The sequence below is a fragment of the Urocampus carinirostris genome, chromosome 2 (assembly GCF_059441175.1).
Source record: "Urocampus carinirostris isolate Australia breed hairy pipefish chromosome 2, RoL_Ucar_1.0, whole genome shotgun sequence".
Taxonomy (NCBI): domain Eukaryota; kingdom Metazoa; phylum Chordata; class Actinopteri; order Syngnathiformes; family Syngnathidae; genus Urocampus; species Urocampus carinirostris.
In genome coordinates, this window is record NC_142350.1 from 29,629,648 (window position 1) to 29,654,249 (window position 24,602).

General features: G+C 39.3%; 2 protein-coding genes across 2 annotated transcripts; both read left to right on the forward strand.

Moving 5' to 3' along the window:
• Positions 1-1,003: 1,003 nt before the first annotated feature.
• colec10 (collectin sub-family member 10 (C-type lectin)) lies at positions 1,004-15,569 on the forward strand. The gene is made up of 7 exons (XM_088326166.1): positions 1,004-1,308; positions 3,529-3,600; positions 10,994-11,065; positions 13,871-13,924; positions 14,033-14,128; positions 14,230-14,447; positions 14,524-15,569. The coding sequence occupies exons 1-7, from the start codon at positions 1,203-1,205 to the stop codon at positions 14,737-14,739; spliced, it is 834 nt and encodes a 277-aa protein (XP_088182292.1). The 5' UTR covers positions 1,004-1,202; the 3' UTR covers positions 14,740-15,569.
• On the forward strand, positions 14,675-24,381 carry LOC148371623 (uncharacterized). Its single transcript, XM_088326165.1, has 5 exons — positions 14,675-14,695; positions 19,728-19,919; positions 20,002-20,079; positions 20,172-21,050; positions 22,843-24,381. The coding sequence occupies exons 2-5, from the start codon at positions 19,820-19,822 to the stop codon at positions 23,220-23,222; spliced, it is 1,437 nt and encodes a 478-aa protein (XP_088182291.1). The 5' UTR covers positions 14,675-14,695; positions 19,728-19,819; the 3' UTR covers positions 23,223-24,381.
• Positions 24,382-24,602: the final 221 nt, after the last annotated feature.

Genomic DNA, 24,602 nt, shown 5'->3' on the forward strand with positions numbered 1-24,602 from the left:
ACTTCCTGCTTCCCTTTCCGTTTCGTGACACAAAGAGGTCACAGGTTCGATTCCCGGCTCCTCAGAGTTAAATGTCTTAGTCTCCTTGGGCCAGACACTGAACCCCTATTGCCCCCAATAAGCAGGTAGGAGCTTTGCATGGCTGACTCCGCTATTGGTGTGTGAGTGTGTGTGTTTGTGTGTGTGTGAAATGCATTGTAAAGGGCTTTCGAGGGCCTCAGTACTGATTAAAGCACTATATAAATGCAGTCCATTTACCATTTCCCAATTTATATTTATCTTTTTCTGGTTTAGCAACAAACAATTGAAATTAAACCTAATAACTAAATCATTTACGGTTTGTTTGGATTGGTTATTATTCTGCTCGCTTACAATTTTGAATTTTTGTTTTCTTTTTCCCGTCGGATACTTGCAAAGGATATTGCTTATGATGCCAGGGTTGTTCGTTATTTTGACTATCATTGCACTCAGTTGGGAACTTTTTGCACTAGTGTTATCTTATTGTACAGGAAATCTTTTTAAACAGCACTTTGAGTTGCATTACGGTGTCTCAAAGTTCTATATGAAGAGATTTGGATTTTGATTTTTTTGGGCTCTGTTGTTTCTTATTTTGACTATTATTCACTGTGTACATCATTGTTGACCAATCATGTTGCTGTTCCTTGAATTCCACACCCCTATCTGGCTTTAGTAACCTTGGAGCTATAATAAAAAGAAAGGGTTAGCGGGAGGACCTTTAGAGCAGGTTGGAATTTTTGCATCTTGAAGATTTTTACTTTTTCAAGCTCAAAATTCATTAAAATCTTTTCTCCTTTTGTTTCTGTCCAATCTATGAACTTATCAAATACACAGGTCCTGCGTGGCATAATTTGACAATGTATCTGACAATAGATCAAGATGTTTTTGTTCTTTTCTGCAGTATATGAAATTCAGACTGGCTTTCATAGATGCTAGTTAGGCTTTATGTTAACTACTGTGACTTGAGCTCCGAGCGACGGTAGGCTCTGCGAAGTGTTGTTTGATAGGATGACAGAAGGCTGATATGCTCATGTAAACCAAAGTACGCGAGAGAGGGGAAGATATATCTGCTCATTAGCGCTCTTCGGTCCAACTAGCCTTTTCGCACATATGTCAGTAGACACACAATAGCCGAGAGGAGCTGTGTTTCGCATATTATTTTTAAGAATTTATTTCAGTACGTGATGGAAAGACACACAACAGGGTTCTTCTTTTGTGTTCTGGCAGTATTCTGCTACGTTTCGGCATCTACCCACGTCTGCAGCAACTCTCTAATACCCGGAGCTAAAGGTAAAGACAATCACTTGTGTACTCTGTTATTTGCTTTTTGTGGGGTTAAAAGGTGTGTTTTAACTCTAATATTCATAGAGAGGCTTAGCAATCCAAATTTTTCCACGCTAGACTGTTGGCTTGAAAAAGACGACTTGTTTCTAATTTGTTTGCCTTATGTGTATAGTATGTGGTCCAATGAAAGATGGAATGGAACATTCTAAGGAAACACCAGGATTAATTTGGAGGGGCTTTATAGGGTAGTGGATAAAGGTACTCAGCATGTAATGTCCTGTTGTTTAATGTTGGGAGGGAATGCCTTTCCATTTTACAACATCCAGTAGCTTATTCCCCTGCTGGTTCAGACTGAGCAAATAAAACACCCACTTGGCAACAGAAATTATTTTTTTTCACTTTTGTGCCAAAAGGACACTAATGTAATATGGGATGACATGGAGAGAGTGAGTGAAAAAGTCAAGACCTGTTTGTGTGTTTGGTGCCTCTGAAAAACTCCTATTGAGAATGTTCATATTTAGTCAGCTGTCGCAGAACTTACTATTTGGAAAAGACTCTCACAAGTGCAAAAGTTATCATTTGATGAATGTGCCTGTGTTTGGTTATTGACCCAGTGCTTCTCAAATATTTTTTGTCATGCCCCCCTTTGGAAGAAGAAATCCTCTCTCACTCCCCCAAAGTGTCTGTCTCCTCATACGGGTTAATTAAATTTCCATGGGGTCACTATAGGGTCTGTTCCACTTTACATCTACACTTCATAATCAAAGCTTATGCTCCATACTATATTCATGGTATGGAGGTTAAATGTAAACAAAACTCTGCCAATGAAAGCGTCCCTGCTCCCTAGTGTAGTGGAGGTGTAATCGCACTTGATTCTTTGGAATCCCACAAGGCCGGAATGAACAGACCTAGAGGGAGCAGACATGATTGTCTGCCATCTTGCTATGGGTACCCAAAAACCTTGCAAAAAAACAGGGAATATTTTTTGAATAAGAAATGGTGTGGTTTAGTCCTTGTTCTTTTACCACCCGTTTTTGGTTGCATGACACAAATACAGCAACACCAAGAGAAAAAATAATACGAACTGTTCCTTTAATTTAAATTCCACACAGTATTAACTCAGATAGCAAGTTTATACTTTTGGAGAAATTCTTTTTTTGGGTGGTTGATTTTATAAACTAATGTTTTTCATGCACTATTTTAAAGTAGGTTATTATGTAAACACATTTCCCTTTTACGCCCATCTACTATAGTGGCTGAATAGTTTTTCTTTGCTGTAATTATACAATCATTGGATTATTGTTTCAGCCAGGAATGTCGTGTCCAGCATGGTCACCGTACGACCGGCTGGCCCTGCCCCCTGGGCACCGGCTGTAGTAAATCAGCCAATTTGCGTGTGTGCTACTTAAGGGTGGGTTGTGGGTATTGCGGGTGCTGGTTCATTGCGTTTTCTGTTCTGCATTATTCTGTTCTGTCTGTCTTGAGGAAATCTGTGTTTGCACGTTTTGAGTTAAAACCTGTTTTGTGAGTATTCCCTGGTCTTAGTTCCTGTTTGCCTGTAAAGCCTGTTTTTGTTTGTTTTGTCCCTGAGTTTTGGACGACTTTTATTTTGCTAAATAAAAATACTGATCGTCAGCGCAAATGAGTTCTCCCTTCCTGCCTCCTGCTTCCGTTCTGGTCCGGTCTCTTGACAAGTAATTAATACACTTTATGTCTCATAATAACAACAAATTAATTTGGGTACCAAATTTAAAATCATACAATTACTCCTGAACAGCCACATTAATTATCATCTAAGTAAAGCAGAGGAGAGTGATTTCAAACCATGAAGTCATTTTACAATGTTTGATGCTTTTCTGAACTAATAAAGACAGTAAAGCTTTCAGAAATACTAGTTCAAAGCTTTTTATTGCGATCCAACTTTTTCCCAGTGCCAAGTTACAAATTGTCCCTAGCAGCCGCATCAGACTTAGTAGCAAAAACCTCTCATACACCTCATATGTTTTTGAGTCACAAAAAATTGGTCATGATTAATCATTTAATGGAACGTTTGCTTTTAAAAAAGGAAATCCTTGGTTTGTTTTGAATCTTAAAATGTCAAAACAGACCAACAAAAAAGTGGGACACAAATGCGTGCGCTACTGAAAAATAGATTTCAATGTAATATGAAATAAAGTGTTCTGAAAGATGTGCTGTGATTGTTTTGTCTGCTTTCTGTCCATGCAGGAGATCAAGGCGAAATTGGAATAGCAGGAGATGAGGGAAGAATGGGGAAAAATGGACCAACAGGAAATCCAGGTCCATTTCTCTAAAAATTATAACTCATCCTGTCAATATATGTAAGGCTTTAAGCCCAAAATAAGAAGACTGAACATTTTTGACCTTACATTATGTCACATGCAAATTGTCAGGTTCCAGTTTTGACCGCACAGACTCCACAAACTTGGGCGCAAAAGGGAGTAGCGAAAGTTTACTCTCACAAAATGATTAGGTGATGGTTTAGTTTGTAAAAAAAAAATGAGTGACAAGTTTTCAAAGTTTTCATTAACAGGTCATTTACCCTTTATCACCCACATGCCGCCTGGACCCCGCGACCCTACTGAGGATAAGCGGCGCAGCTAATGAGATGAGATGAGATGGGGTTTTGGCAATCAGAATCAAAATTCATGTTACAAGTGATTACTTTTGGCCGTTCTTCTCAGAACAACCCAAACTTTCAATATCTGGCAATATCTACACATAAAGTACACGCACTTGTTCCTATAAACAAGGACTGTCAGGTTATTCCTCTCCACAAATATTCCCTGACTGATCATGTAAATGTTAGCACCAAATGTAAACAATATTAGACTTGGAGTGAGCCATAATGGGTACTATTTTTACTCTTATTTTACCGACGCACCATGGTACCCTCCAACATCTTTGCTGCAATGTCAAGAGCTCAACAGATGACGCATAAATTCCCCTTTTTAACTCTGTAGATTTAACAGGAAAGCGTGGCTTCATTTTGGAACGCTAAGAAGGACTACGGGCTAGTTAATGCTATGGAAACAAAAACAATATGTTGCTCTTGGTTTATTAAAGACAACAAACAGCAGTGGCTCCCCGCAACAAGTCTAATTTCAGCTGTGAATTTATAACAGTTAACTGCCATGAAGAATGCAACATGTGGTTCATCGATGTGAGCTAGTTCACCACTAAAGAACAAGTCAGAATAAAGCGTTCATCTCCGGATTTTCTAATCACAGCCTTAAAACGTAATTTTACCATCCGTGCAATTGTATTTAACAAGCTGGCGCTGGTTTCAAAAGTGCATTCGTCGCCGCGAAAAATGAGGCCCTCCACCTCTTTATCCTCCAGCAGCTGCACGGGGAATCCGGACGTTAAGCCAGTTGGAGGGTTTGGCCCATTATAAAAAAGAACAAACGCAACACGTGTTATCTGGAAGGCGGACGAACGGTTTAACTGGCTACTGAAAGTATAGGGAAAACAACATTCATCAACTCTAAACGTAGGGAAGACAAAGCAACATGTACAGTTTCAGGAATAGCGGAGAGCCTTTGCATATTTCTGTCATAGTCCGCCCTGAGTAATAAGAATTTTTCTGGAGTATAAATTGTACTTTTTTATGCTTTTGCTGTGACATAAACTACAGAGAGACATACATACATAAAATAAAATCATAGATAGATAGATATATAGATGGACGATGGATGGATGGATGGATGGATGGATGGATGGATGGATGGATGGATGGATGGATGGATGGATGGATGGATGGATGGATGGATATATTTATTTTATCTTATTTTATTATTTTAAAAGATGTCCAAACAATGCAGTGGAGTTTATACGCCAGGCTTTTTTGAAGAAACTCAATTTCTCTCTTCCTTAGAAAGGTTGATGTCTTTTGTCTTTATAAGGGCACCAAGTAATATATAAACACTAGATGTTGCTGTGTTAAGTAGTGCAACCAAAAACGAGGGCTACAAGGAAGATTACAAACTACAGAGGCTCAAAATGACTGAACTGCACCATATTTTTTTTTCTCAGCCTTTCACAAAGTTTTTAACTTTTGAGGACCCGTAGCAGCAAGATGGCATACAATCATGCCAGCTTCCTCTAGTTGAATTAAGTAAAATTGGTAAGATAATCATTCATGACCTGCACTTATTTAAAAATGTGCATGTTTATATTAAAGTCCATGTTTTTTTTTGCTTGTTTTTCAAATTGATAATGTTGTTTTAATGAATTACATTATTTTTACTACTAGGAAGTGCTAAATAATACACAATGTCACTTTAAGAGATGCATTATATACACTATTCAAACACTTAGGACAATGAGTATATCAATTTGAAATTCAATTTTGTTTTGCGGTAACTTTATATTATGTTGTACTTTAAGTTTGCCAAGACCAACCACTGTTTTCAAAAATTATGGTTGTCTTCTTCTACGCCAAAAACAACCTTCTTCCTCTACACTGGAAAGTAGCAAAGTTTCCTTATACCCCTTAGACAACAATTATCTTTTATGGAGGAAACTAGCTTAATTTTCTTCTTTACGGAAAACAAGTGTCATCTCAATCTATGCCAAAGATATTGTGTTTATTCTTTGCTGAAAACTACCGTCTTCCTCGACAAAAGTTAGCTTAATTATCTGGAATGCCGGAAACTAGCGTCTTGTTGAAAACTATCCTCGTCTTCTGCACATGAAAAATTACTATTTTTACTGCAATTCAACTTACCGGTATATATGCCGATCTAAGCTTATATTTTGGGCTTTGTGCTTATAAATCACCAGTACTGCACACATATTCACGCACACATAGAATATTTACTACTATAATTTTATTAGGCCGCATACATTTCAACACTTCTTACACATCATCAACAAGCAAATAAACGTGTGTGTGCCACTTCTCTTTCATGGCAATAACCCTTTCCAATGTGTCACTTTCTATTTCAAATATCATTTATTTCCAGCGAAATAGTTTCCTGAGGAAATAATCACGTAAGAAGGTCATGGTTTGGCTGTCCTTAAAACATACTTTTGAAGTAGTTTATATGTGCGGGTTTTGTCTGGGGGGAAAAAGAAATACATGGCCTAGAGGGAAATAAATAAATTTGACTCAAATGTTTTTTTTGGGCCATAATGAAATTGATACAGAATACAAACTCTCTAAGACACACAACATTTTGTCTATACGCAAATTAGAATTGATGGCAACAGTTGAAAAGGGAAAGTAATGACAGTGAAACAAAAACCCAGTGTTAAGACATACCTTAAAAAGAAAAGAACAGCGCCGACTTTTGTACCCTAATCCATACTTGTCAACTTGTACATTTTTTTTTATGCATTTTAAGACGAGTAGATGTACAAGGAAATTTGTACGGAAAAATGCAAATTTGTCAATGATGGGTACCATTCGGTATACAACGACTATCACGAAACGGCAAATCAATCAAGTCAAATGAGTTCGCTGCGGTAGCCTCTATCTCGGTATCGCTTTTTTTCGTTGCAAACGAAGCGAGCGGTTTGATGCTAATGTGCGCATGCGTCTGTCGCCTGTGGATTTCCCATCATGCATCATTCCGGGAAAAAAAAATGTTGTACGATTATTTTGTATTTTGTACGGGAAAATACGACAGTTACGGGCATGGAGCCGTGGAGGTTGACAGGTATGCTAATCATTGAACCAGTATGCAAAAATCAATGTAGTAAAAATATTTCGATTATAATTTAGAGGCATGTAAGCCATCAGATTTGTAAAACCATTTTCTATTTACCTGTGCAACTGACAAGTCCTAAGAATTCTATTTATCGAATATATTTATGCGAGTGCCACACCCCAAAAAAATTTCTAGCATTTTAAAAACTCTCTTTTTGTTAATAAAGAACAGGATAGGCTTAAATATGAAGAAAAATGCTATACTAAAAAAGTCAAAAGTCAAACAAAACAAAAATGTGAAGAACAGAATTGACAACGCAGCGTCGGAAATACTCCACTGCCTTGAAATGATTCAGTCCATTTGACTCCTAGCTACCCTCCCCTCCCTGCTCCTCTTTTTGTCAGAACCAGAACAGGAGGAGGACCCAGATGCCTAACGCCTCTCACACAAGCTTTATTTTACGGGAATGGGGCAGTCATGCACGTTAACACAAACGCCAGTGATTCGGCGATCGCTGGGCGGAAGAAGTAAGGCAGAAGTCTGGCGTGGAACAAGGGGAAGCCAGAGTCCGACGAAATCGATACCAGTTACATGAGCAGACACAGGACAGATGGGGGCGATACCTGACAGGACCGGACAGACAGGATTGATATCAGACACAGGAGACTGGAGTCGGATATGAAACAGGACGAGATAGACGGGAACGATACCAGACACCGGTGACTGGAGACCGATATCAAACAGGACGAGATAGACGGGAATGATACCCGATACTGGAGATTGTAGCAAGGTATCAGACAGGACAAGACAGACGGAATCGATACCAAACACTGGAGACTGGAGTCAGGGCGAAATAGACGGGATCGATACCGGACAAGATACACAAGCAGGATACCGGACAGAGTCAAAACACACGTCTAGCTGGTGCAGAGGTTCGTTGACGGACTGACAAAGGGTAAGTGAGAGCCCTGAGCTTAAGTAGCAGAGAAGCCAATCGGTCAATGGGCCGCAGCTGGCGCAAAACGGCGGGGCCAATAGAGGGCAATGAGCCACCGTGACACTTTTACTCGGCCAGTGTTCTGTGGAGGCTCCGATGTATGAGGGTGAGCGCAATAGTGACTAATCGGGAAGAACGGGAGATTGCCCGAAGGGGCGGCTCATGTCGAGGTGGAGTTTGGGCTGGCTGAATGAGAAAATTAATTTGAACATGTACTATTGCATTCATTCTCTAGTCAGCTATTTGGCCACATTCAGCGCGGCCCTAACATCGTAGCAGATGAGGTGAGTTCTACCATCTGGGGGAATTCTGCCGTCTCAAATTCTACGTTGGTTTGGCCCATTACCACTTTTCTTCACTGTAGCTGTAAAATAAAACCCAGAACAGCCAGAATCGTACGAGTCAGGTACGATGGATGGCATAAAGGTGCTAGGTGAAGCCGATTTCACCAGGAAAAGAAAAAAAAAACACATTAAGAGAAGCAATGTTATTATTCATTTTTTTCATCTTGTACTTTTTGCTTGTCATCTGTGCGTCCCCGGTAGTGTGGTGTGCTACAAATTTAGCAGTTAAATGCATTGACCAGGTAGTTTTTCCTCACTCAAATAAGCCCGTACTGATAGGAATTCTGTCTCTTTTTTAAAAAAGCGGCTCTTTCGGCTCACTAAAAAGCTTTGGCTACCATAAGCCTCCTTTTGTTTCTTTTATCCATATATTACAATAATTACCACCAGCTCGGTAGCCTAGAGGTAGGGCACCCGCTCCGAGACCGTGAGGTTGCTCGTTCAAGCCTCGGCCCAGTCATACCTAAGACGTACAACTTTCTTAACATTTGTCCTTTTGTTTTCTCTCCCGTTTGTAATGCAATCGTATGTCTTTCATTCTCCATCCAACGGGCCAACCCTGTTTCTTTTCAGGCCCCTTTAGCTTCCCCCGGTACCTGATTACAAAAACATGACTACAAGTGCTAAATAATTAAAGTGCAACAAAACAAGACAATATTAACAAACAGTTCTTAACATATAAAAGAAATAACATGCAAATACATGAATAATTCCAAAAAATGCTTGAGGGGTGTTGCCAGTTCCAAATATATATTCAACATGCATTCATTCACTTCACACACTCAATTACATGGGTCTCACAAATCAGTAAATGATTTCATCTATATCAGAATCTTTGTATAATTTTTCTTTGAATTAAAATGGTAAAGTGTTTTCTGTTAACTCGTCAACATCTATCCGAATTTTCTTGCCGATAAAAATGCATCATAAGAGCTGCTGTTCTATGTATTCAAATTCCTGCTCCACAGCTAAGTAGGCCGACTTTGGGTACGAGACATTTGGTCTGAAAAATGGGCCCATTCCAGGATGAGAGTATGTTATACAATAGTTGAAATATTCAAAAACTATTCAAAAACTATTTTACCACCCAATTCCACGACTTTGTTATCATCAACAGATATTAGTCCTTGGGATTGAGAGAACGCAGGTTCGAATCCCGGCTCCTCCGTGTTACATGTCGAGGTGTCCTTGGGTAAGACACTGAACCCCTAATGCCCCCAATAAGCAGGTTGGCGCCTTGCATGGCTGACTCCCTATTGGTGTGTGAGTGTGTGTGAATGGGTAAATGTGAACATTGTAAAGCGCTTTGGGAAGTCTTCATTGACTTGAAAAGCGCTATATCAAGTCAAGTCAAGTCACATTTATTTATATAGCCCTTAATCACAAAAATGTCTCAAAGGACTGCACAGGATTACAATTACAAAATGACACAATTACCTGATCTTAAACCAGCATGCGGGCAAGGAACAACTCCAAAACCTCAGTGTGAGGAGAAAAGAGAAACCTTGAGAAAGGACCTCACATGTGGTAATCCCCCTTCCAGGATTGACCAGGGTGAATTACAATCAGCATAAATGCAGATCATTTCATTTACCGGTAATTTCATTTTGGCTGGATTGAATTTAATGCAACGATAGTCAGTTTAGCTTAATTGAGGGACAGCTATTTGCGTGGTCCTCCTACCAGCACCACCATGGACATTCACAGTTTTTTATGTGTCATAAACACCATGTTTAGGTGAATGTCTATAATGTATAAGGAAATACACAAAACCTCCTCCTAATTTATTGGTAGATCAGTTTAAAGTGTAATGTGACGTTCACAAATGGGAAGTGACACTCCTGTGTTGAATGATCCTAAATCACCTTAAGTGAAATATACATAATAATAATAGTAAAAATAATAATAATAATAGTAATGATAATAATAACCAGCCCGACATTCTGGGTGCTCAGCACCCCTCAAGCTCTGAATCTAAAATCCCCCCTGACTGTCACGATTGCCCATTGCCCTCACCTGGGCTCGCTCGTTTGGCGCCAGCTGCTGCTTTTTGCCTGATTGGCTCCCCTCCTATTTAAACTCAGTGCTCCCATTCACTCCTGGTTAGTCCGTCAACGAACCTCTGCACTTGCAAGACTTGCATTTTGACTCTGTCCGGTATCCTGCTCGTGTATCCATCATCCGGTATTGATTCTGTCTGTCCCGTCCTGTCCAGTATCCGGTATCATTCCATCTGTCCGGTCCTGTATCCGGTATCTTGCTGTTGTATCCAGTATCTGGTATCGATCCCGCCAGTCCCGTCTTGTCCAGTATCTTGCTTGTGTATCCGGTATCGATTCCGTCATTCCGGTATCTTACTTGTGTATTCAGTATCCGGGATCGGTCCCGTCCTGTCCGGTAGCTTACTCGTGTATCCTGTATCTGGTATCGATCCCGTCTATCCTGTCAGGTTTCGATCTCGTCTGCTCCTGGCTTCCTGTTTTCCCGCGCCTGACTTATCTGTCTCACTTCTTCTGCCCAGCAATCACCGAATCGCTGACGTTTGTGTTCCCGCGCATGACTGCCCCGTTTTCGCAAAATAAAGCTTGTGTGAAAACGTTACGTGTCTTGGTCAACCGTCTGTTTGGGTTCTGACACTGACTGGATGTTTAATATAACTCTTCTTTCTGGATTTTTAGGCTCACTTGGAGAAGCTGGCTTGAAGGGTGACGTTGGTCCCATGGGAAATATGGGACCCAGTGGGGACCAAGGTACGACATCGGAAAGTCACCGGAATTGCACATTTTTAAATATTATCTTATTAATAATTTAGGATATAAAAAGTTGTGTAGTTTTTATTCATTCACTGGCTTAACCTGAAAAATATAGTGCACTTTCCCAGGCTTGAAAAAAACAACAAAATGCTGGAGTCCTGCTGTCCATTATTCTATTTCCGAAGTTATCGCAGTGGAATAAATGATGTCATGCTGTTGCGTTTCCCTGTTTGTGGTTGATATTTGTTCTTTCTTTTAACAAGTGTAACTGTGAGCAATCACTTATTCCTGTAATCATTAGGTTTTATTACGCTTACAGGAAAAGTGACTTTGTAAAATGCAAAAACTGAGGTAACATTGCAAGAACAGGAGTATTTTGTCTGTAAACTAATGATTTGTCATTTTAATAAACCTAAAAAAGGTGTGAATACCTTTATGTTCAACGACCAAATTTAATTTTTATGAAAACAACATTTTAAGCCTACTTTGGCATCCAAGTGTGCAAATGATTTATTGAGAGGAAAACATAAAATACTAAAATAATAATGATGTTGTCTTAATGTATTACTCTTTATGTCCTTAATTGTAGATTATTCAATCAAGCTGCCAATCAATAAACATATTGCACAGATTCAAGTCAAGTCAAGTCATGTTTATTTGTATAGCCCTCAATCACAAGGAGTCTCAAAGGGCAGCACAGACCACAGATTATTGCAAGCCACAGACTATTATTACACCATCCCCTGATCTAAAGCCTACATGAGGGCAAGGAAAAACTCCAAAAACAGTGATGTTGGAATCATTATCATCCAACCAACCAAATAAGATCAGGAAACTATGTTTGTAAATTTTACAAAATCATAATCAGACTTTTCTTCATGGTTAATCGGTGCCATGAAAGCTGGCCATCTATACTCAATCGAATATGGCTCTTTCATACGGAGAACCAAACATGCCATATGTGGAAATTAATGTATAAAAAAAATAAACACCAACAAATATATATTATATAGCTAAATGAACATATACATCAATACAAAAAAAAATCAAACAATCTCGTAATCGCAAAATATTTGACGTAAATGCATTGTATTTATTCATGCAGTTTGTCATTTATTCATTTCGATATTTATTTTGTCCATTACTTTGTTGTGTATTTTGTCACAACATGATGTTCCAAAAAATGAAAAGGCGACCCTGTTCCCTGAGCCTTTCACCTATTGGTTGATCATTGGAGAACGAATCGGCTACTACACTGATCAACCAATAGGTGAAAAGCTCTCCCAGTTTGGCCCGCCTTCTACTTTAAATATGTTTTGTTGGGACAAAATATACAACCAAATAAATGACAGAATGCATGAATAGATTGATAATTGTATTATGTAATTTATGTAGGTATTGAGCGATTTATTTATCTGTTTTTTTATTCATATGGCATATATTTGTAGGTGCTGCGGCATCTACTGTATTTCTACAGATTGCAGGATCGGGCCTACCCTTCTAATAGCATGTAGTTAAGATGGTTGAACTTAGAATTCATGTAGGACCAAAACTGCAAAAAATAAAAATGAATAAACACTTAAGTAACACTTGAAATAAGAGTAATATAATTTAAACACAAAAATAATACTAATGGGGATAAAAACACCAACAAATGAAAAAATAAATGGGAATAAAAATAGTAACCATATGTTTTCATTAGATAGAATAAATAAACTGTTGATGTCAGAAGTATACTGTTACATACATTACATATTTGTGTAATGACACCCTCTACTGGTGATATTCTCTTAGTACAGCACTCAATAGAGTCAGTGGATCAGAAGTAGACTTGAAAATAGTAATTATACTTTGTTTCAGGATTCCCATAGGAGTTCAGTGCATGTGTTCTATTCCGTAGAACAGAGGTGTCAAACTTGTTTTAGCTGGGGGCCACAAATGCTAAAAAAAAATCTCACAGGGGCCGGACTAGTAAGTTTAAGAGAAAGAGAGAGGGAGAAAAAGAGAGAGAAAGAGAAGGAGGGAAAGAGAGAGCGATAAACAGATAGGGAGAACAAGGGAGACAGAGTAACAGTGAGAGAAAAAGAGAGAGCAGAATAGAGATATGAATGGAGAAGAAGGGGGAAATTAATATATAGAGAAAATGAAAGTGAAAAAAGAGAAAGATAAAAAGAATAAGAGAAGTGAAACGACAGAAAGAAAGAGTCAGCAGGAGAAAAAGAGACAAAGTGAGGCGATAGAGAGAGAGAGAGAGAGAGAGAGAGAGGTCGAAAAGGGGAAAGAAAGAGGGTGAGAAAGAAAGAGAAAAATAGAAAGAAAGAGAATTAAAATGTAATAGAAAGAGAGCAAGACAGAGAAAAAGAAAGAGTTAGAGAGTGAGGGAGAAATAGAGAAAAGAGAAGAGAGAGAGAGAGAGAGAGAGAGAGAGAGAGAGAGAGAGAGAGAGAGAGAGAGAGAGAGAGAGAGAGAGAGAGAGAGAGAGTGAACAGGAGAAAGAAAAAGAGGGAGAAATAAATAAAAAAGAAGCGAGTCAGAGAAATGGAGAAATACTACCACAATTGTTTTGCAAGTGTTAACTGGCTTTGGTGACATCGGGTGGAAATATTTAAAACTACAGCTCATTTCCCTCTTGCGCTTCTCTCACTGCTGTCTTGCGAGCCGGATTTAAACCATTGGTGGGCCCGGTCTGGCCCGCGGCCCGACTGTTTGACGTGCCCTAGAATTTGTGTTTCCGAGTAATTAGTTTTACCCCGTGTTTGAATTGCCTAAGAATAATGGTCACTTTTTTCTTTTACTTTTTAGGGGACAAGGGAAATGCCGGCCTGGATGGACCTTTGGGTTTAAAGGGGAAAGCTGGTTAGCCATAAACACTCATGCATTACATTCGGAATTATTTTAAGCAAATAAAATTAAAAAAAGGAAATGTTTGTGCATCTATAAAATATGATATATTTAATCTGTTAGGAACTCTATGTGACTGTGGACGGTACAGGAGGGTAGTGGGACAGATGGGTGTTAAATTAGGCAAGCTGAAGAACACAGTCAAGTTTGTCAAGAACAGTGAGTTTGTTCATTTTTTATCACGACATTCCAGAGGAGACTCTTTTGCTGTCTCCTGAAAAAAATCTCTACTTATTAAAGTCCTCATCTTTGTTTTGTAGTCATGTCAGGCTTGACAGAAAGTGACAGGCACTACTACCTGCTGGTGAAGGAGGCCAAAAACTTCACTGAGGCCTCTCTGAACTGCAAACTGAGAGGTGGCAGCGTGGCCATGCCGGACAATATCCATAGTAACCGCATCCTGGCTCATTATGTCAATCAATCCGGCCTCCCAGGTGCTCTCATCGGAGTGCAGAGTAACAGCACAGACAAATTCTATGTACGTAGTGAAAAGTTTTGAACTTAAATGATTATCTATCGTCAATGCTTGTGCTTTTCTGATTTATTTCCTACAGCATGATGCAAGAAACAGCTCCCAAGATGTAGACTTGGTCCCCCACAGGAACTTTTCTGTATTAGGTCAAGACGAGGGGTTGACTTCACCCGGTCTCAATGCGAGCTGTGTGGAACTGCTCAGCACAGGGACATGGAGAAGTGTGGATTGTGATACCTCCTTGTTTTTTATTTGTGAGTTTCCAAAAAGCGGGATAAGAGGAGTGGGGACTATCTAGCCAACATTTTGCATACCTGTCAACCTGTACGTTTTTGCCGTACAAAGTACGTTTATGATGCATTTTAAGACGTGTACGACGTACAAAAAAATCTGTACGGAAAAACACAAATTTGTCAATTATGGGTACCATCCGGTATACACTGACTATCACGAAACGGCAAATCAATCAAGTCAAACGAGTTCGCCGCAGTAGCCTCTATCTCCGTATCGGGTTTTTTTTCCGTTGCAAACAAGCGAGCGGTTTGATGTTACCGTGTGCATGCGTCTGCTGCCTCGGATTTCATGTGGTAGTTATGAAGTGAAAGGAAGTCCATCTCTTTTTAGAAAACCGGCTTTTTCGGCTCACCTCATTAAAGAGAGCCGGCTCTCAAACGGCTCACTTGCTTTGATGCATTGTATTACGAATTATTATGTTGTATAAAGAAGTTAAGAAAAAAAGGAAGTATAAAAGGAGAAAATGAAAAGAGTCAGGTTTGTGGTTATCCCTTTAATCAGTATATTACCAACAATAATTTAATGCAGAAAATTAATAATTTGAATAAGAAAATGTATTATTCTACTTAATTATATTTGCATGTAGTTTTTCCTTCTACAGTGAACGTCCAAGCGACTTCATTTTTGAACTTTTTTTATAATAAACCTCATTCATGTCGGGCAACTCAGTATCTCACACCAAAATGTTAATTAACAATATATATGATATAACGAAACACATGTACAATACAACATGTTAAACTACATAAGTAAATAAACACGTTTGAAAAAGAAAATATGGTGTAAGATTATTTTGTATTTTGTAAGGGAAAATACAACAATTTGTAAGGGAATGGAGCTGTGGAGGTTGACAGGTCTGATTTTGAGTCATCAAAATGAAGCAAGTCGTAAACGTTATTATTGAGTTTCATCATTACACAACATGTTGTAAAGATTGTATTATTTTTATGCTATAGCCCATTAAAGACTGTGTCGACTTGAGTTCATTTGGATAGTTTACACACCTCATAGTGTGGCCTGTAGATCTTGAGGGCAGTGCGCCTCTAGTTGGTCTGAAACGGTAAAACAACTTGAATTGAATTGTCTTTATTGTTTCAGTTATAATCATACTACATTCTTACAATGAAACTCTCATGAGTCCATTTAAACCCAACATTAGGTGACCAAACCCCTCAATTCCCACCCCTAATGCCAAGCAATGGGGACCAATGTTGTATGTTTTTGGTATATCCCGGCTGAGGTTTGAACCAGGCTCAGTCTCAGGGCGGGCGCCCTACCTGCAAGGCCACCAAGCTGGTTTTCTTTTGTAACATTATATGAAGTGAGATTGGACATGGCACTCCAGGGTAAACATTTAACAAGACTCAGAAGAGAAAATAGAGAAAAGACTGTCAGAATGAGTAGGCAAAAGTATTTGTAACGTATTGCTTGGGGGCTGGCCCAAGTTATCACAATAGTGCAATGAAAAGAAGTGCAACTCTTAGCAGCAACAACAAATCCCCAAACAAGTTACAAGATATTTATTTTCACAGACTAGCGCAATAACATTTACCAAGAATAGTAAGTCACAATGCTTTTACAGTTTGATGTGCTTGTTTAACACAAAGGAATACTGTGTTATATTTTGTGCCCCCTAGTGGTACAAAAAACTAATTTAGTAAAAAAAAAAAAAAAAACATTGATTTGAATACTAGGCAAAAATACCTGTACTATCATTCCAATGTTATTTTTTTTTAATTCACAGGTCGAGAAATTTGTATTTATTTTGTAGAAGAATCCCTATTTAAGGTCGCCACCTTGTTTGCCTGGCAACTTGCTGCTATGGTATGGTCTGTGGCAATGGTTTTTGTCCGCATTACACTATATAGTGACATCTTGTGGTCAAATGTTACACAATCGGGCGAATTTGAATGGGTTTTTTTTGTTTTTGTTTGTTTGTTTTTGTTTTTTTGAGGGGAAAGGATCTTGACATTCACACATCCTTTCTATGCATACAATTTTGCTACTAAGAATAAATCGATTATATTTACCTGACTGCATGTTTTTGGAATGTGGGCGGAAACCAGAGTGCCCGGAGAAACCCACACAGGTACAGGGAGAACATGCAAACTCCATAGAGGAAGGCCGGTAGCTGGATTTGAACTCATGACCTCAGAACTATGCCGTGGACGTGCTAACCACTCATCTGCCTTGCCGCTTATAACGGTTTCAATTTTTACAATCTGTTATTTCGTACCAAATGAGAGACAATACTGGGGAAATTTCAATGACCTGTCCATCTGTCACCGCCGTCCCAACTTATTTTTTTAAATCCTTCATTTTCTTTTCTTTTTTTTCTTTTTTTTTGTTACAAAAGACATTTGCAAAAAAATGTAGGATGGTGTCTGGTTCATTTGCACTGTTAATTCGGAAAGACAATTATTGCACGGATATATTTTGTGTTAGGGGCCAGTAACGTGTCTTGGGACCAAGAAGGTGCAGGTTTTGATTAAATATCGAAGTGTCCTTGGTCAAGACACTGATTCCCTAATACCCCTGATAAGTAGGTAGGCCTTGCATGGCTGATTCCACTATCAGTGTGTGAGATTGTGTGTAAAGTGTGAAGTGCATCGTAAAGTGCTTTGGAGGTCTTCATTGACTGGTTATTGTGCTATATAAATTTACTCTTTAGAATTTGTATTTTACACTGAAGTGCTCTTGTTTTGTTTCAAATACAGAATTGTAATTGATATAAAACGCTATTTCTCTGCATTCCAATAGGATCTTTCACCACGATACATTTCATTATAACAGTAAAGTGTTTTTTTTTCAATAAGTTTATTAGTACAATTTTTACACAATCAAGTCGATACTTTGGATCAGAAGAGAAAAATTATGGACTCTTCATGTCTTGATAAGATTTGTTTTTCTCCCTAAAAGTCCTTATAGAAAGAAAATAATAAGGATAATATAAAATATTATTAATAATCATTTTACATTAACACCAGTACGCCCCAATCTAGTATATCTGTTCTAAAATACATTTAAATAAAGGATTTTTTTTTTTTTTTTTTTCTATCAATGGACTTTCAGAAATAGCATCTCAATGACTTTGATACAGTATGCATTACATTTTGGGACATGAAATGGCCAACGGACGGAACCAACACTAGTATTGGCAGCCCGCACTTTCACCAGGCTTAAAATAAAGTGGAAATTGGTATTCCATGGTTTTTGTGAGCTCCATTATGTCAATAGTATAGAAAATTCCAGTTACCCTGAGTTACCAATGAGGACAACGAGAACTTGTAGTCCCTTTTAAACAAAATATTTGGAGTGATTTGTTAGTAAGTACCAAGTCCAATGCCAAACACTTGTAAAATTAGCTCTTTGAAAGTTAGGACTGCATAGACGTACACTGTAACTATTTTGTCTATGCACAGTTTTGAAACTGATGGTTTCCTGTTTTTGCAAAGAGGAAATATGAACTTTGCTGACATGTCTTAAAAGTTTGGACCGCCTTGTGCTTGTGATGAAAGACACAACCCAAACGTCTCCGGCCCTTTTTCTCTTTTTGAAACCAATTATTTTGATTTTCATTTTGTTTTTGGTGGTTTACAAAGTGCTTAAACATTGACTGAGAACACAGAATTCATATTTGATGAAAATGATCTGCATTTATATAGCGCTTTTCAAGTCAATGACTTCCCAAAGCGCTTTACAATGTGCACCACATTTCCCAATAGCGGCCTTGCAGCCATGTAAGGCGCTAACCTGCTTATTGGGGGTGTTAGGGGTTCGGTGTCTTACCCAAGGACACTTCAACACGTAACACGGACGAGCCGGGATTCGAACTAGGATCCCTTGATCCCAAGACGAGCGCTCCACCTCCTGAGCTACTGCCGCCTGAGCTACTGTCAATTTACCCAACACGAAACCACCTCTATGACATTAAAAATGAATAAAGAGCAAAAGCAAACCAACCAATTGACGAAAAAGCAAGTATGTTATGCCTTAATGTTGGCATGTCAAACTTTATATTTATTTATATTTCTTTTACATTTTTTTTATTTTAACAGTTGAGTAAACGTAGCTTTACATCGGGACCAACTCAACACAAACACCACAAAAAAAACTAAAGTGGTTGCAATGAAGAAGAATATGCTTGTTTCAATTATCCTACTGCTTGAAATAAATCAAAAGAAAATCAAAATTATAGTTTTAGCAGTGAAGCGGCAATAACATTAGATCAAACTACTGGGCTGGGCTTACCTAAGGTGAGGAAATACTGCCCATATTGTCTTTAACATGAATCCAGACTTGACATCAGCTCTTTTGAATCTTTACTGACTTCTAGCAGTGGGAAAGAGCATTTGGTTTGTATTTATTAAAAATCATAAATTTTGATAGAAATAAGCAAAATACCTGTATATTTTTTCACATAATCATACATTTACAGAGGGCCAGATAAATCATCCAAAAGGCCTTCTTTGACGTTTAGTTCTACACGTTTAGGTAAGAATATAGGTCACATAATCAAACAGCATTTTACTGTTTGTTTTTATTTTGTTTTTCTATGACACAAAGAGAAAAATACACTTGTTTTTAAATTAGTTTTTGCATTCTTGTGTAAAGTGTTTGGACTATCAAGGGGGCAAGATCAAGATGAGCTCTGGCTTCTTCCTATGAACCCTCTTTTTTTTTTCTTTTCTTCTCATTTGTTCCAAAAAGTTGTTGACTTCAACCTTGTATTGGGATGAACAGGGGGTGGGGGGTGCAATCAATCAATCAACCAATTAATCGATCAATCGTAAAACATGAAAAATCTTTTTTATGTTGTTATTAAGGTAGAAAAAGTAATTGTTCTACTTCTTTTCCGCTGCTCGATTATTCATAATGTGATTTCTCAGAAAAGAAAATATTGCAATGTCGCTGGCTTCCTTAAATCCCTCCAGGGGTGTGGCTATTCCTTGTTGTTTGTGTGTGAATGCATGCTTTTTTCTGATTCAGCAGATGCCCGTTCTTTAACAAGTACTGTTAGTTGCAACACATGCCAAACTCAAGTTACGGTGACAACCAAGAGGCCGTCGATACAAATCAGACACATGTCTGTAACATTTAATAGCAAACTGGGGATGGTAACAGGAGATGGCTGGGAATTGATGGACTCTAAAACTGTATCTGGAGGAAGAGTTCCAAAATCAGGTGAGAATAATCTACATAACATTGAATGATTTCTTGAATTGGATGTATGTGTGATAATCTATCACTCTTATTTATGAGACAGTGTGGTGCATTGGAGCCGTGTGTTTTGGGCTGCTCTATCTTCTCCTTTTGTTTGTCATCATAGCCATGTTGGGCCAATGTGAGTAGATGCCTTGACATGAAGTTGAAACAATAATTTGCTTTGGCAATGGCATTAGCCCATCAATCGTTTTTCTGCTCCTTCCGTTGCAGATCTCAGATCAAGCTCTCTAAAAAGTATGGACTCGGACTCTGGCACCGAACAACTGCCTCTTGGTCTCAACACGTGTCACAATCTAACTTCACAATGTTTACAGTTGCAAGGCAGATACAGCGCATTGTTAGAGACCAATAACAAATTAGAAGCCAAGCTCACTTCTGTGATTCAAGAAAAGGGCACCATTGAAGGGGAGCGCAACCGCCTTCAAAATGATCGAGACGCCCTTCAAAACCAGCGAGACGTTTTAGAAACTGAGCGAAACGCACTGCACCAGGAACGCGATACCCTTAAAAACGAGCAAGCGACTATCAGGTCTGAGCTGGACTCTCTCCACAATGAACAGGAGGTGCTCAAAACTGAACGGGATGCCCTCCAATTCGAGCAGGGAGGTCTTAAGACACAGGAGGAGAAGCTCACAAGTGAGCGGGACACGCTGAAGAATGAAAAGGAGACCATCCGAAAGGAGCGAGACACCCTTCGAATCCAGCACGAAGTTCTGAAAAGTGAGCTGGACACTCTGAAAAATGATAAAAGCGAACATGAAAAGGAACAAAAGGATCTCCAAAATGAGCGAGACAGCCTCAGGATTGGGAATGAGGTCCTCAAACAAGAGAGAGACAACCTCAGAAAGGAACAAGAGAATCTCAAACGCGAACGCGACAACCTGAAAAATGAGAAAGATGCCCTGAAAACCGAACGTGACGGCCTCAGGACAGAGCGGGACACCCTCACAGTTGAGCGAGACAGACTCAAGTCAGTGTCTGGCAATTTGACCCAAGAGCTCGAGGCACTGCAGAGTCGATTCAGCAAAGTGGAGGGGAGTCGAGACGGCTTTAAGGAGGAGGCTATGGAGTTAAATCAAAACCGGACAGGTGAGAATGTACAACTGAAAAACAAATTTCAACCTTTTAAACATGGAGCACTCGTTCTTTCACGTTGCTCAATCATTGTTAAAGTCATAAGTCAATGTTATGGCCCCCCAGTAACGTGAACACGTTTTTTTAAACTATTACTACGTTTGCAGAACATAAACTAAAAAGCAAAATCCACCTGTTATAATCCATACCTGGATACGGCCGTTTTGAGAATGCTGTCAAGTGAAGATGAAATCACAAATTCTTGAGCTTCAGCTATTAACCAATCAAAGTTTCACACAGTTTCTGAAGCAGAGCCTTGGTTGGTCATTAGCTGAAGCTTTAGCTTGTCTGAATTTTTTTATATATAGCACTTTTCAAGTCAATGAAGACCTCCCCAAGCGCTTTACAATGTGCTTCACACTTACCCATTCACAACACACTCACACACCAATAGGGAGTCAGCCATGCAAGGCGTCGACCTGCTTATTGGGGCCATTAGGTATTCAGTGTCTTGCCCAAGGACACTTCGACATATAACACGGAGGAGCTGGGAATCGAACACGTGATCTCTTGATCTCAAGACGAGGGCTCTACCTCCTGAGTTAATGCCGCCCAAGCTTATGTCATGTCATCTTTATGTGCAGCACCTTGATTGGGATCGGGTGGATATAGCCTCCTAAGTCATATTGTATGAATACAAAATGCCCAGTTGAGACAGGAATAGGCCAATAAAAAAAACATAATATATAACTTATAAGAGTCCTTATTAGGAAAGGCTAACTAGCAAGCTAGTCAAGTAGGACAGACTTTTTCTTCCCCCGCATGTTGGAATCAACATCAGAGGCGTGTTCAGGAGAGTGATCAGACATGTAGTCTCTTGATAATCGCTTGCCGCGCACTGCTGAACGTTTTGTAATCGCTCACTGTGATTGCCTTACTGATCCAAAATGGCCGACGACAGTACAATGGATTTCGTTCTACAGCTTGCTTTGAGCGAGTTGGCTGATATGAGCGACAGTTTGCATATTGACACAGTTAAGGTTATCCTAAACGCAGTGGAAGGGTCATACCTGTCTTGCATTGTTCACAAACATTACCAGGCAATGTAAGACGATATATTACATCGCCAACAGCACTCGTCAGGGTGAGATCTTCCATCTTCTGCACTGTCGACGCCATGTTGGAAATCAAAGTAAGCGGTCTCTCTCCCGTGATTACTCGGGCACGCGAGCGCTCAATAATCACTGGCCGTTCAGAAGCTAGCGATAGCTCGCGATAGCAATCACTCACTCTCCTGAACACGCCTCTGGTTTGAGAGTCGAGAGGAAAAACAAGCGCTGGAGTGAATATTATGGCTTTATCAACTGCGCTTTCAAAATGGCTGACAATCTTTATATCCTTATATAAGAAGGGATGGTACAAAGAGGCTAGTAGAACGTTCCCAAGGCACCTTCTTCACACCTGTCCTTCTTCCAGACTGAATGTGGTGTGGCTTGATAAGACTCTAAGTATATCAGAACACCACTAAGAATAATGTAGAACAATGTAGACACTGTCTAACTATATAATAAGTATATAATAAGTAAATATGCACATTCAAATATATGGCTAATCATAAGGTGCTTTAATTACCACTAAATGATTAACTTGAAATGTAGAATGAAAAGGATATAACTGGAAAACGAACACAGTGACACTTTTCAATATTTTAACAATTGGTAGTTATGCTAATTTTCTAGTAAGATGACTTTGGGCAGGTGCACAGAGATGATCTTTTAATAAAATGGCAAACATGTGCTTCTTTCAGAGAAACTCTGCCCATCGCAGTGGATCAAATTCAAGGACAAATGCTTTTACATCTCAGAGAAAGGCGAAACTAACTCATGGCGATCAAGTAAAAGAGATTGTAAAGACCGAGGAGGTGATTTGGTCATTGTCACCTCCAAAGAGGAAAACGATTTTCTCTCCAAATATTATGACCGAGTATGGATCGGTCTGTCTGACTTAGCACATGAGGGTAAGTGGACCTGGGTGAACGGGAAAGAGTTAGACTTTGATGGATTCTGGCAAACAGGGGAACCGAACGATTATAGCAGTTCCGAGGACTGTGTGGAGCTATCACGTTCAGGGCAGGGATGGAATGACATGCCTTGTCGTGAGAAGCTCTCTTGGATTTGTCAGGATTGATGTAGAGTCTACAGGGGTGTCAAACTCATTTTAGCTGGGGGCCACATGCTAGAAAAAAAAACTTGGACTAGTAGGTTTGAGAGAAAGACTGAAAGAGAGGACAAAAAGAGAGAGGAAGAAAGTGAGGGGAATAAAAAGAGAGAGAGAACAAGGGAAACAGGATGAGAGAGAGAGAGAGGGAGAGAGAGAGAAAGAGAGAGAGAGAGAGAGAGAGAGAGGGTTAAAGAGACAGAAAAAAGGAGAAAGACTGAGAGAAAAAGAGAGACCTCTAGAGAGAGAGAGACAGAGAGAGAGGGTGTGCATGAGAAAGAGAAAGAGAGAAAGAAAAGAAGTGAGAAAGAGAAAGAAAGTGAGAAACAAAGAATGAAATTACACAAGAGAGAAAGAGAAACAAAGAGAGAGAGAAATGGAAACAAGGTAGATAAAGAGAGAGAGTGAGGGAAAATGTTTATTTGTAATCACAAAGTCTCAAAGGGCTGCACAGACCACAGATTAATGCAAACCACAGACTATTATTGTCACGAGGACCGGACCAGATCGGAGGCAGGGGGCAGGAAGGATGAACTCAATCGCGTAACGATCAGTAACTTCTATTAAGGAAATAAAAGTCGTCCAACACTCAGGGACAAAACAAAATGAAAACAGGCAAACAGGAACTAAGACTAGGGATACTCACAAAACAGGCTTTTACTCAAAACGTGCAAACACAGGTTTCTTCCGAATCAAACAAAACAGGACAGAGCAAAACAGAACAGAAAATGCAATGAACCAGCCACCGGCAAAACCCACAACCCGCCCTTAAAAAGCACACACGCAGATTAGATGATCTACTACAGCCGGTGCCCAGGGGGCGGGGCCAGCCGGTCGCCCCGGCGACCATGCTGGACATGACAATTATGACACAATCCCCTGATCTAAAACCTACATAAGGGCAAAGAGAAGAGAGAGAAAGATAAAGAGAGTAAGAAAGAAAGAGAGAGAGACAAAGAAAGTGAGTGTATGTGAAATTGAGAGAGAGCAAGAGAGAGGGATAAATAGAAACAAGTAGAGAAAGAGAGAGAGAGAGAAAAAGAAAAGAGAAAAAAAATAAAGAGCAAGAAAGAGAAAGAAATTGATAGAAATAGAGAAAAGAGACAGAATATAATAGATAAGGGGAGGGGAAAACGAGAGAGAAAGAGAAAAAAGACCAAGAAAGGAACAGAAAAAGAAAGAGAAAGAAATAATGAAGGAAATTAAGAGAGAGAGAGAGAAAAAACCCAAAACAATGAGAGAAAAAGAAAGAGAGAAAGAAAGAGAAAAAGAGTGTGCATGAGAGAGAGAAAGAGAAAACGAAAAGGGAGTGAGAAACAGAGAGAAAGAGAGAAAAAGAAGAGAAGAGCA